The 13699-nt window shown below is 36.3% G+C and overlaps 1 protein-coding gene across 2 annotated transcripts; it reads left to right on the top strand.

Annotated features, from left to right (window-relative positions):
* The first annotated feature begins 2001 nt into the window (after positions 1 to 2001).
* On the top strand, positions 2002 to 12499 carry DNAJC12 (DnaJ heat shock protein family (Hsp40) member C12). Of its 2 annotated transcripts, none has more exons than XM_069795735.1 (5): positions 2002 to 2304; positions 5429 to 5507; positions 7873 to 8012; positions 9365 to 9467; positions 11332 to 12499. In XM_069795735.1, the coding sequence occupies exons 1-5, from the start codon at positions 2227 to 2229 to the stop codon at positions 11424 to 11426; spliced, it is 495 nt and encodes a 164-aa protein (XP_069651836.1). In that variant the 5' UTR covers positions 2002 to 2226; the 3' UTR covers positions 11427 to 12499. The 2 variants fall into 2 exon arrangements, with proteins under 2 accessions (XP_069651836.1, XP_009924623.1); XM_009926321.2 differs by having other exon boundaries at positions 2019 to 2304; positions 9266 to 9467.
* The last annotated feature ends 1200 nt before the right edge of the window (positions 12500 to 13699 follow it).

Raw genomic sequence — 13699 nt, 5'->3', positions numbered from 1 at the left:
TTTTTGATGATGCTTTGCTCTGTGAGTTGTCCCACTGAAGTCAGTACGAGCAATAAAAGACCGAGTTATTATTCAGTATCAGTATGTTGTGTCCTCCACACGAAAACCTTCAGACTGTGCTGTGGGACCCTTTGTACCCCAAGCACTGGAAATCTCGCGGTGGTGAGGGGGGCCACAAGTACGGTTGCTGCTGCAGTTTGGATCAAATCCCTTGTTTATTTGGTCTGACCAGACAAGAGTATAGATGGGACCAAGGCTTCAGTGAGCAAATTCCCTGTGAACAAGCAGCTTGCAAGTCTCAGAGTTTTGTTGTCTGAATCTAGCTCTTGGACCTGCAGCTCACCCTGCAGCACAGCAATAGCCACTGAAAGCTGGAGGGGAAAAAGGGTTAAAGAGCCTTCCCTTTCACCTTACGCAAATATGCAAGGAATACTTGGACAAGAATGGTATGTCAGGAGTGCTGTTGGGAAGAGGGACAGCTGTTTGTTTTTCATCCTCCCCCAAAGTACAATCTATTTAAATATTTACATGATCTCTTGCTAAAAGGCTTTCTTTTCTTTCCTATACTTTTCTGGTTTATTATTAAGTTATGAATGGGGGAGAGGGAGAGATTTGTAATTGTTAATTCTTCCGCTTTATTGAAAAACGGTATCATTTTATTTACCCAGAGAAATATGGTAGTAGTGTTTTCTGACAAATTTAAATGGTTTCACCAAGGCCTGTGCTTTGCTGTTTAATATTATTGCTTCTTCTTTTCATGTACTTTACATATTTTATAATCTTAATAGGCTACCTGAACATACAGTAAAAATAGGAAATTTCAGACAATACAGCCTTGAAGAGAAAGCAGTGGAAGACTAATATTTTATGTAGATAATTTCAGAACATTAATAATATAGATAATAAAATAAAGCATTTGTAAATGCAGAAATTATGTATTCAGTATTTTATAAACAGTTCTGAATGGCCACTAGGTCCTTCACTGATAAACACACACCTGTTCCAGCCTTGGTCACACCCTGTATATCTGTTCTGTGTAGACTCTCCTACTAGGTCACCGCATCTAAAATTGTGTAACTATTCAAGGTGTCTATTTGTAAGTGTTAGTTTAAAGAATTAGCAATATTTAACGACATGAAACGTCTTGGATTACAAAGCTCTTGCAGGGAGAGAAGTGAAAATAGAGCTCCTTAGGCTCCAGAGGAAAGACTTCAGCAAGTGGTTAGTATTACACCTAGGAAGTAATCTTTTTAAAAGAATAGATCATAGGAGACACTACAGTTAAACATGTCTGTAGTCTTTGTTGGACTGAGGCCTTGATCATTAATCACAGTTCAAAATTAAAGGTATTTCACGTCAATGTAAAATGAGTTTTACAAGGAACGTGGTTTGCACACAATACAGACCTTCAAGACACAATCTGAAAGTAATTTAGCATGAGAAAGAGTCTGTATTTAATTAGATAGTAGACAGTAAGTATTTCATGTTGTCTTTTCATAGTCTTAATTTTGTCAGACATGCAACTGATGTACAAGAGCTGTTTGTTTTTGAAGAGTGGTACATCTGTACACTAGGTAGCCTTCAAAGAGTGAAGATTCACCCCTTTCTGTTGAAGTGACTGGCAGACCTCTGAGAGGCTTTGGCAAGGTCAGTACTTCATTCTCAAAAGTTTGTAGCCGCGTAATCATTATTTTGGAAGTAATCTTTACTCTCTTCTATGATTACCCATATAAACCCCTTGTCAAAGACTGTGGCAAAAGTTGCAATTAAAAATTAAGCAGAAAATATATTTTACTATATGTAGGCTCAGGTGCAGGAAAGCCTTTAAGTATGTGTCTGATTTTAAGTGGCTATACACGTGATGGCATGATCTAAATCTCAAATACAGCTAGATTTTAGTTAGTATCCACAACTCTCTTTGGTCTGGACGGGACCCACCGTTTAGTGTTGAAGTGACTTCGGCAACTACAAATCCCAGGGAGCATTGCCATTAGCAGGTTTGTGCAACCGGATTGGCATCCTGCAGGGACCAATGGCAGGCAGAGAATTCAAGAAAACCCATGTGTGTCAGCTGCCAGTATTAAAAAGCACTGGAGAGAGCTGTAGACCTGAGTGGAAATTGCCTGTTTCCCTGGGCTACTTTTAAACCCTTGTGTGAGCTTTGTATTGATATTATATTTTACACCTCTGTGCCTGGGCTTGAAAAAGACAGCTGGACTCGTCTAGATGGATGCAATTCTGAACTGCAGACTGGATGACTTGGAAGATTACTACAACTTGCTAGGATGCGACGAACTATCTACGGTAAGAGCCTTCCCCATCTCCCCTCCAGGTTAATAACATTTTGAACGTGCTTGTCTGTCTACAGGGGGGGATTTGAAGTTGTTTATCTCTACAGGCAGGACTATTTGAAATGCATTGTGAACCTTCTTTCTTGCCACTTTTATCTTTTAGTATCTTCCTTCATAAAGCTCTAGTTTCTGATTTACATACTGATGTTAAGATCCTAGAATAAGGCTTATATTAAAAGTGTCTTATACAACAGGATTGTATTATAGATACAGCTGAAACAATGTTTTTTTCATTAATTTAGTTCAACATGTGATCTGGTTATGAATCATGAGCCAACTGCATAATTTGACAACATCCAAATAATATTTTGGAATATATTTTCGGTTTTAAAAGATGAAAAAAGCTATTTATATGCAGCTAATACAATTAATTTTCATAGCTGTAGGTCCCTGATAATGCTATTGAGTTTCTCAAGTTTTACACATATTTTTTAAATGTTTTAAAAACTGTATTCATTGGTTGGGAGGAAAAACAAAAATAATCTCTCTTTTTTTTTTCACCATATTAATGATTTTTAAATGCTAATTTTTATGACATTCAAATACTAGTTTTACCAATTTTTTTTGGTAGCAGATATATACTTTATAATGAGATCTAGCTAAGCAATTGTTGAATGATTTGTAGCTAAAACAAGTGTTCTTCCTCCTAAAGGTGTCCATATAACATTTTTTGTATAGTCTGAGTTAGTCTTATGCTAATATTTTTTAATCTAGTTGTTATATCAACTGGAATTGTGTTTCAATTTTGGAAAAGGAGTTTTGATTACTCTGCTGTAATGAAGGATGTATTCAGTGTGGATAAAAGCTGTATTTTTCTCAGTAAATTTAATCAGATGCTCTCATCTGTCCTAGTGGTCAAATGCTGGGAAAACACCTCTGTCTTTTCTGTCACTGAAAGCATACTAGTAAGCATCTTCGATCTGTTACAGAAGGCAATTCAAAGCTTTTCCTGAGATAACTCCCAAGAAATCATCCCAGCAGAGGGCGGTGTGAAAGTTTCTATGTAGGCTTGTTTCCTAGACGCTATTTCTCATTTTCTGCCTCACACTAATTCCTTAAGGGCTTAGCAATTAATGAATAGTTCAAGTACCTATGATAATAATTTTTCAAATTGCTGAAAAATGAAATTAAAAAGATGGAATAAATCTTAATGGGTTCTGAAAAATAATCTGTCAAGTATTATTTATTGAGAGAAGCAGCAGATGTTACTGGGTTGTTTTTGACATGGGAGTAGGAACTGAGATCACAGGTTGACTGAGTACCACGATTGCCTTCCGTCAGGATGGTGCACACTACTTCTAACATTTAACAGAAATTTGAAGCATTACGGGTGTTTTGCAATCACATTACTCTGTATATGCAGTCAAGTATTTGTAGCAGCAGAGGCTTCTTTAGGCATATACAGCACATTCCCAGCTGCAGTACTTTCACCCAAGCTGTTGAATATGCTGGTCTTTATCTGACCTGGTTACATTTAAGCACAAATAGTCTCAATTACTACAGATTTTCTCTGTATTCAAGTAAACACCCATGTTCATTCTTGGCTTATTGTGGAATTGAGCCCATGGACACGTAGTTCATCTTCAGACTTGAGAGGAAGAGGGAGATTTAATCTACACCCTTCTTCCAAGAACAGTTTTATTCATATATAGTGTGTATTGCATACCTTTCTTGGTAAAACATCTCACTGAATATTTTACATAAATTTCATATGTTTTGTATAAACCTCCTATAAAATTTTCCTTCGACTGATTTTTTTTTATTTTTCTCTTAAACTGAAGACTTCCAGGCTTCCCCTCTGCTACTGTACATATTTTAACTTTAAAGTTCCCCTTTATATAAATACATTTTAGAGGTGGTAGCTAGCTATATAGTAACGAGTTTCAACAAGTTCTCTGTACAATGTACATATTTTTAAATGTCTTACTGACTGGAGATATACCACCTTATATCTGTCCCTCTGGAAGAAGTTACTGAAAGGAGCGAAAAGTGTAGAATTCTTAAAATACCATTGTAGACCACATTTTTTCCAGCATGTGACAACAAAATTTGGCCAGCTAGTTGAGTGAACTGTAATTTTATTCTGAAGAAAAAATGTTATGAGCCTTAATTTTGAAATAAATCATTTAAATTGTGCATGGATATCAGGGTTTGAAGGATGGGGAATTTCTATAAACAGCCTTTCTAACATGGGAAAGTATAGTAGCTAACTGATATCTTAGGGCAAAATGTAAAAGCTTAAGCTGTACTGGAATGATATAAAGAAGTTTTGGCTTCTGAATTATAATAAGAAGCAAGATACTTTGAAAAATCTGAAAATTAATCTAAGCTGATGCCCACTCCAGTGGTTTCCTGTATTTTGTTAACTGTTAATATGTCTTTATTTTTCCAGTGGTTGTAATACTTTATGGTACTATAAACTGTGTGGGAACTTGTAATTAACTAATAAACTAATACATGCCAATATTCTAATATTGATTATAAATTTATTCTATTCCAAGCCAACCTTTTTGCACAGAAAATTAGCTTGACGGGAAGAATGTGAACTGCTAGTTATCTAGCTTTGGGGTACCCAAGATGGAAGTCATGTGGCACTGGCTAAATTTCCTATGAAGAGGATATGGAGAAAGCCACCCAATCCCACAAATTGATCATCAGCAATACAGAAGGTCTTTGCTTCCTGCAATGAAGAGAGACTTTGTTAAATGTTAGAGTTGATTAAATGAAGTGAAGAGCAACTGAAGTGATGCATTTTGCCTATGTGGTCAAATGTGAGGAAAGGGTTTTGCATGCATGTTCTTTACACATCTTTCTAAAGCCAACGTGCCATACTGGATGACTGAACTTCACAAAAACAAGAATAAGGATGAGTGTATGGAAAATGAAATTAAATAAGCAGTGTTACTGACAGATGGTTGTTGTTACCTATTTTGCTTGTACTAAAGCTTGTAAAAATGAATAGGAAAAAATCTTTCAGCATTCTTCGTTGTTCCTCCCGACTCCTTTCAAAAATCTAATTTGAAGATTGTTTCTGTGTGTATATATTTACTCACTTAAAATCCTGCTATTATGTTTAGGTTGAACAAATTCTTGCAGAATTTAAGATTAAAGCCCTTGAATGTCATCCTGACAAACATCCTGGAAACCCCAAAGCAGGTATGTATTCTTCTCTGTTTAAAAACAATCTATTTTTTTCTTAAATTAACATGACTAAGATATTAAATTCAGCCTTAAAACTTTATTAAATATTCTTTTCCCCCAAATATATTTTATTTGTCATGTGTATTGAGCATACTGTCTTTAAATAGCAAGCTTTAATATTTTTTCTAACACTTGCACACTCCTAGGAAGACACTTTTTGGATTTTTTTTTTTTTCCCCCTAGGACTTTCAATTTTTTTCTTCTTTCTGTGGTAGAACATCTTTTAATACAGAAATTATTTATGGAGTGTATCCCTTTCTAGACCTTTGAAGTTGGCTTGCTTCCATGCTCAGAGGCATTCAAGTGCCATACTTGCGTCAACTAGTTAATTTGCTTCCACGAACAAGCCCATCAGGAACACATTAAATGTACTTTAGTTTCTTTTAATGTAATTTAATGACTGGAAATAAAAAGAAGCCAACACCACATGAGTAACCATCTGTTTCCAGAACAGCAGCTAACATTTGCGTTTATGAAAGTGTGCAGTTCATTATACCTGTGATGGCTAAGCAGCACCTGAGTTATTTGGAGACAATCTTACCCACTGATCACCACAATATAGCTGTAATCAGTGCTCACTGATGTCTGAATAGTTTATATTCTTGTAATAAAGGTTGTTCTGATCATTTAAATATGGTGCCCACCAAAAATTTGTTGTAGAATAATTAAACAGGCTTCTCATTTTGATTAATGCAGAAAACTTTTCCTTTGGATTCTTCCTATTAGTTTATGCTTCTGTTGTTCAGTTTATAGTTAAACTGAACACCACAGCCCACCTACTTGTGTGAGTTTGACCTCATCCACACCCTCCGCTGAGATAGCAGAGCTGGGAATATAGCCAATGTTAAATGAGACTCCTGCTCCACTGCCTCCAGCAGAGCTCTCGGCAGGGCTTGGCTTTCCTTATTGATGTGCCATCCTAGCCTAGAATCAGAGAGCTGATGGGGGGTGGTGGTGGGGTGTTGGAGGGTGGCATTAAAGGGCAAAATAGGTAGCATTTTTCACTTTGAGATTCCCTGACAAGGAACCCCCCCGAGATTTGGTGTTTGAGAGACAATCTACCACCTATTCACAACAACCTGATCACTAATATTTAGTTTATTTTAAATGATAGCACAAGTACCAATGAAACCAATGGAATCACCTTTGCAGAAAATTCTGGCTATGGCAGCAGGGAAATGAGACTATTCCAGTACATGGTCCTGTTCTGCCTGCACCACCTGGCAGTCCTGCCCTGTCCCCCATTCATTGAAACTAACTCAAAAAGGGAGGCCAAGTGCCAGATGTTGGAGCAGCTTTGTCAAGAAGTAGTATTTTATTCTCCATTTACCTGAACATGCTGTATTTATGTTAAATACCTTTTTACAGTACTAGTGAAAGTTTACTTTGTATTTTTTATTTCATCAGCTTAAAGCTCAGTAACGAGTAATTAAAGTAGACCTTTTATTTGTTGAAAACTAGAAACACTAGAAAAAGGAAATCTAATAGAACTGCCCCCTCAACCTGTTGTCTGTTCTTTGATTTATAGTTATCAATTTTGATTAGTGTTTGGGCTTAGTGTATGTCAAAAGAAATCTCTAATTTGTAAACTGGAATAAATGAATAATAATGATGATAGATCACTGTAACATAGGTGACTCATAGATAAAATCTAAATCTTTATAACCCTTCTACAAATAGTAACATGCAGCTGCAACCTTAGTAACCATTTAATGAAAAATTACCCTGTGGTGACAAATAAGACTTCTCATTCATGCAGTCCGGTATTCAAGACAACATTTTAGCCCATGTAGAAAACATACCTAATATAAAGCCCAAGTTACTTAATTTGAACAATATTTAAATTCCTCTTCTTGCCTGTCAATTTTTGCTTGCCCGCCCCCCCCCCGCCATGTTTTCCTGGTGGTGTGCTTTGCTATGACTTCCTTGCTGCTGTGGATGTATGTTCCTTCTAAGCGTTATTACTCTAGTTCAGTTTCCCTTTTTAAGCTTGTCTGCAGGGGGCGACTTGTGCCTGCTGTACTCTGTAGGTTTCTCTGAACTTAAATTCAGAAGATTTTGAACCCGGTAGACGAATCAGCATTTTAGTCCTCATTTGAAAAGGGTATCAGTTGTCCACCAAAGGTGCTATGATCCTAAAGCCGGCTAAAACTGTGCAAAGCTGTAAGCAGAACAACCACATACCCTTGTCACTTAGTCGTCCTTCTGTCTCCTCCGCTCTCTTTGCTCTAAACCATTGTTGGCAGCTCCCCTTTCACATCTGAACTAATTTCTTTGAAAATAAATATTGGCTTTAGTATCTTTTTGGTTTGTGTTCTAGTGGAGAATTTCCAGAAGCTGCAGCAAGCAAAGGAGATTCTTACTAATGAAGAGAGTCGAGCACGTTATGATTACTGGCGACGAAGCAAAATTACCATTCCATTCCAGCAATGGGAAGCCCTGAGCAATTCTGTGAAAACGGTTGGTGTTGTCTAAGTTTGGGCCTTCAGGAGGAGGGGGAGGTAGGGCTGGTCCAGAGAAAATGTTGCAGTGAGTGAGGGGATGATTTACAACACTTCTGCTGCAATGGTGGGTTTTGGGGATGGGAGTAGTGCAGAGTGATTCCTGCACTAAGGATGTTAAGGAAATGCAGGAAAAATCGGAGTGCCACAGAAGACCATTCACAGAAGGCTTGTAGGCTAGTGGTTTTAGAGTGAATGTATCAAGTTACTGCTTTTATGTGTATTATATGAAGTTTAAGTAACTTAAGGGCTGTTTTCAAATGCTTCAGCACACTTTGATTTTGTAGGAACCTTTTATTTATTTTCAAACTTAGATTAAAGCTAGGACCTTCGTATAATATATTCTCCTTTTGGTATATTGCTTATCAGATAGGTTTTCTTGCTATCTGATTAAATAAAGAGCTCATTGAAAAATCTAGAAGATAAGTTCCTTGGAACCCTGGGTTTCACACAGGTCTTTGGAGGAGCCCTGCTAAGCTAGTGGGGTGATTTGTGACAGACACAGATGTTCTAAGGGTTGTTTTCCCTCCTACTTTTGCTAGTGAGATAATCTGGTATCATGTTCCTAGTAGATCCTAATTCCATAATGTTTGATTTTTTTTTTTTTCCCCTGCAGCATTAGGGTGAATGATAGTTACAAGTCTACATTGTCATATTTTAAGGCAGGTGAATAAATGTTTCCCTTGCCCATTCTGCCCACCTCAATTCTGCTTATGAGGGAAGTTTGAGCCTCTTCAACTAAAGCATTATGCCTGAGCTTCAATGTTTGCTGGAAGTATCCCATCAAGCTTAGTTCCATTCCAAACAGAAGTCATTCCACAGACTTTAATAGTAAATGTTTCCAAATTGTCTTGCTTTCAAAGGGCACCTTGAAGTCAAAGACAGCTTTGAAAATGGAAATTTTCTAAGTAAGTCATTCAAGTCCTCTTAAAGAAGTCATGATAGAAGAAACTGGATAAAAGACCCTTAGAATTATTTGATGCACTTGTACATTTTGTTCTTCATCCCCACCTGACATAAACTATCCTCTCAAATGCTATTTGCAATATGTAACTGTGCTTTCCCCTATCCTATTGACCTGCAAGGTTCTCTCTAATATGTGCTTTGTTTAACTGTTTATTACAGCAATATAAGAAAGAAAAGAGAATTTCATTAAAAATCTTCTACAGCATAGGAATTAGTTCTTTATTTGTAATTTTTGCATTTCCTTAGTCAATGCACTGGGCTGTCCAAAGTAAGAAGGACCAAATGCTGGAAGCTCCTGACTTGAATAATAGCAATAGTATAACTAATGAGATTTGGACCCAACAGACTGAAAACAATGAAGACGGATTGTCAGATGGGAACAGGGAGCAAGGAGATGTTGCAATTCCTGATGTGAAACCGCAGTCTTCAAAGAATCCAGACTCCCCCAGTAAGTAAAACCAGCAGTTACATAAAATTGCAGCATCCAGGGATTGGCCTGAAATGGATGCTTTTAGTCATGAGAAATTCTCCTCCAGAATAATATGTTTAACTGGTAGCTTTTTTAATGTGGTTTTGGGTTGGGGTTTTGTTTTTGGTTTTATGTTGTTTATCATTTATTTAATTTTGAAGCTTTCAGACCTTTCTTCCTCCCTACCCCATGTTTGCTTGCCTGTTTGCTAGTAAAACCAAAAACTGGAGAAGAAAAAAAATTCTCATTAAGCCAAAATGGAAAGTTCAGTTTTGCTGCTATAGCAAAATGAAGGGGAAAAAAAAAAGAAAAAAGAAAAAAAAAGTGCAATTCTTTTCAGTGATATTTTAAAAATAACTTTTAAAACTGTTAAATAAAATATTTAGGTATTATATATTTTTTTTTTTAATCTAGCATTCAGTACTTCTGTAGAGTTTGCATCTGATGAGTTAATGAGGACTAAAAATTGAGACTTGAAGGCTTCTTTTGTATTTGAACAGGTTTTTAAAAAATAGTGCATGCACCAGAATAAATGTGTATTTCCAAAACTGTCATCTGGCCATTTAGTATTTCCTGTCTGTTGTCTAGGTTAGTATGCCTGAATCAAAGTTTACTTACCACAACGGCCACCCTCTGTTCCGCTTGATCCTTCAGGAGTTTCATAATCTTAGGCTTATGTTATCAGAGAACTATTATTTAATAAAGTCCTGTAATTTCTCTCCAGCTTGATCAAACAGGAAATTAAGTTGAACTGTGAGGGTAGCAAAACCTAATTTAATCCCAAACATTTGTGCAATGAAGAAAATGGATAAGAAAATTTTACAAACAAATGTATGTGAGGCAAACTGAAAATTTTGTATTTAAAAAAATATGCTCTATAACATACTATTTGCTATTTTTTGGTAATTAAATCATCACCGTATCCTTTGTAGAACAGTAAAATTTCAAAGTAAAGAAAGCATCATCTCATTCCTTGTAATGGTGAGCTTTCTTTGCAGGCATCTTCTTTCTCATAATTTTTTGAAGCTTTAGTTTAATTTCCATAGATTTGAATGGGAAAAATATGAAACCCATCAAATGCCTAGTTAATTTATTCAGTGGGCATATATTTATATTAATAAATGTTAATATTAGAATATGTTTATTTGACAGGACCTGTATGTGCTTCAGTGTTCATACTTGATGTTAGGATGTTGATAATGCTTTTGTTTTGGTCCAGGAAAATGTATTATATTGGATTCCACTTTTAAACTGGGATATTTTTCGTTCTTGTCTGCTGGTCTGTAAGAATTACGGACTATGACTCCACGTAGCTATTTCAGCCTGAATAAGAGGTTTTAACACTAAGTCTGGTAATAGGTTTCAGCTTCCTGATATAGGAAGATCACATTTTAGTATTAACAGCCCATAGATCATAAAAACATAGTACAGGGTCTGAAAAACTCCTTCACTCTCTTGTATATGGAAAGGGCCATCCGTACCTTCCCTCCACACTGCTGCCTTTCACGTACTTGGAGATTTATCATGTCACCCTCTATCTCTTCTTCTTTTGATTAAGCAAATGCAATTTGCTCAGTTTTTCTTTGTAAGTCCTCTTTTCTGGACTGCCATCATTCTTGCTGGACTCTTCCCAGCTGATATATATCTTGAAGTTTGGTGTTTGCTTGAGTTCTTGTTCCAAACGGTGCTAATAATACAGAGATTGTCCCTGCTAGTCAAGAGCACTGGAAGTGACCAATTTTTTACTTACTTTTTTGGGAGAAGATTATCAAGTATTATTTCAGACAACTTAGTTTTATACATGTTTATAATAATATACTTGCCTTTCTCTTTTTTTCCTCAGGATTTTCAGAGGCAAATTACTGGCACTTGCGTTTCCGCTGGTCAGGGGATGCTCCATCAGAGCTTCTGAGGAAATTCAGAAACTATGAGATCTAAAATGCAAAATACACAAGAGCGTGAGATCATCTGTTCAACAATTCAGTATTTTTTTGTCAGCAGTTATAAGTTATTTGTATTTTGTATTTGTTCATTGTGATGTGAACATTGTTCGACTAAATGTCTTAATACTGATTTGTTAACACACATGCTATGAGCATTATAGATGGAGGTCTTTGTTTAATAAGCAAATTTTAATAAGTAAAGCCATTTTCAGTATTAACATAAAGTGATTTTAGTGATTTTGTGAGGTTATCTAACATCTTATATATTGTTTCTTGTATTCTTAAGTATTGTGTAGTGAATAATATTTCTCTCAATACCGTGATGTTATACAGAATGTACTTTCAGTAGAACCAAAAGTCAATGTTAGACTCCAGCATATCATCCTGTTCAGTGATGATCTTCCAAAAGCTATATAACAATGAACTTTAAACAAAACTGTGCTTATTTCTAAACTCTGTACTCTGGTTCACTTCTCCCTTGTATTGTACTTACTGTAGTGACTTATAATGCACGCATGCACAATACTATTACAAACTTAACTTGTTGGAGAATAGTGATCTTACGATATAGATGAAATAAGAACCTTCTTATTATCCAAGAAGGTCACTGTGATAGATCAAGCACCCTTAAAAATCATTTGCTTTCTATCTTAACAAGTATACTTTTTGCACAGCTATTTATTTTGGAAGTTCCAGAACTTCACTTTTCCAGTTAGCAACCTTCTTCTTCTTAGGATTTATTGGTGGACAACTGATACCCCTTGTATGTGTGCCAGCATTGTCCTGTGGCTTAATAGTAATTTCCCTCCCTGCTCTGGCCTGGTACATGGGGTCTTATCAGGGTTTTGTATGGTGAGGAATAAAGAATCAGGCCAGTCAGCCTTAACATGTACAAAATCTCACATGAAAGGTTTTTGATATTTTGGGCAACTTTTCAAATTCTACATTGTATTTATTTATCTCATATTTGCTTTCTTCTTTGTAAACCTGGTGAATATTTCAGGTATTGACATTGTGGTTTTGTGCAGGCAAGTAATTCTGTCAGCAACAAATAAAACTGCATATGTACAAAAAGGGGTTGTTTTCATTTTTTAAATTGAAATCCTCTACCCACCACAGAGATCCCTTTTGAATTTCTTGTTATTTGTCCCCTCAGTGGGTAAAAGCTTAAGGGAGTCCAGTTATGAATCTTGGGCATCTCCATGGAAAGTCTAATCTGAAAACTACAGTCTTCTCCCAACATGGAAACAATATTATGATGTCTGTCTCTCCCTGGAGTGACATGTTTGGCTCTTCCATGCAAAGGTATGATGTGCTGACTGACCTACTGTGCTTCTCCTGTTGGTGCCTATTTGCTATAAGTTGTAACACAGGTGCCTGCCAGTGGAACCCTGATAGTATGTATATCTTATTAACCTCATTGGTATATTTATTCTGGTGCCAGTTTTCATTACAGAGGCTGATGCCAGTGTTAATGCTGGTTGTGTTCGTACCAGTTTATAAAAGCTCAAAGTACTGGTCTTCTGCTGATACAGCTACATTGATCCAGATTTGATGGCATCAGTAGCAATAGCTATTTTTACAGCACATCATCCTGCTTATCCAAAATTTTTTTTTTATATCTTGCAGCTGAAAACATTGTAGAGATGAGATTAATAATTCTCTGTAATATCTGCTAAATATAATTACAAACTTTCTTCTAGTGCATATACTGCTTTCCTTTATATAAAGGTATTTGCTCAAGAAAGACTTTCAATCCATTTTATAGGGAGGGACTGTAAAGAATGTCAAACAGTAGTAACAGAAGAAACTCTAGTTCATGTGAAGGATACAAAGTAATAGGGTACAATTTTCCTCTCTTTAACAAAAAGATGGAAATGCAACCAGCTGGAGTACTTTTGAATGAGATGGCAGCTCAGATTCTCTTCTCCCCATTTCACTTGCTGGTAAAGGTAAAAAGGGGGTAATTGGATGAATGATTCAGCACCTTACCAGCTGGTTTCCCTTCAGAAGTAAGTATACAATAGACCCTTGAAGAGCAAACTCATTTTTCATGTCATTAAAACTGATGTCATTATTAGCCAATTGTTACATGGTTTGTTTTGGCAAAGCACCTTTGATATTTGTTCTGGATGAATAATTGCAGATATTTGGAAGACTCTTAGCTGATGGCAAAACTTGCATTTTGCAACATACCTGCTAGAGATCAGTACTCTAATTTGTATTTGCCCTAGCAAAGGGGGCAGATTATTAACTGGTGCTCTAGTA

The sequence above is a fragment of the Haliaeetus albicilla genome, chromosome 11 (assembly GCF_947461875.1).
Source record: "Haliaeetus albicilla chromosome 11, bHalAlb1.1, whole genome shotgun sequence".
Taxonomy (NCBI): Eukaryota; Metazoa; Chordata; class Aves; order Accipitriformes; family Accipitridae; genus Haliaeetus; species Haliaeetus albicilla.
Note: the sequence above shows the minus strand (reverse complement) of the source record. Positions and strands in the feature narration are given on the sequence as shown.

Excerpts from the sequence above, each read along its gene's own strand:
- DNAJC12 (XM_009926321.2), top strand. The coding sequence starts at position 2,227 with ATGGATGCAATTCTGAACTGCAGACTGGATGACTTGGAAGATTACTAC. Across the intron at positions 2,305-5,428 it reads GATGCGACGAACTATCTACG|GTTGAACAAATTCTTGCAGA; the intron begins GTAAGAGCCTTC and ends TATTATGTTTAG. Across the intron at positions 8,013-9,265 it reads TGAGCAATTCTGTGAAAACG|TCAATGCACTGGGCTGTCCA; the intron begins GTTGGTGTTGTC and ends GCATTTCCTTAG.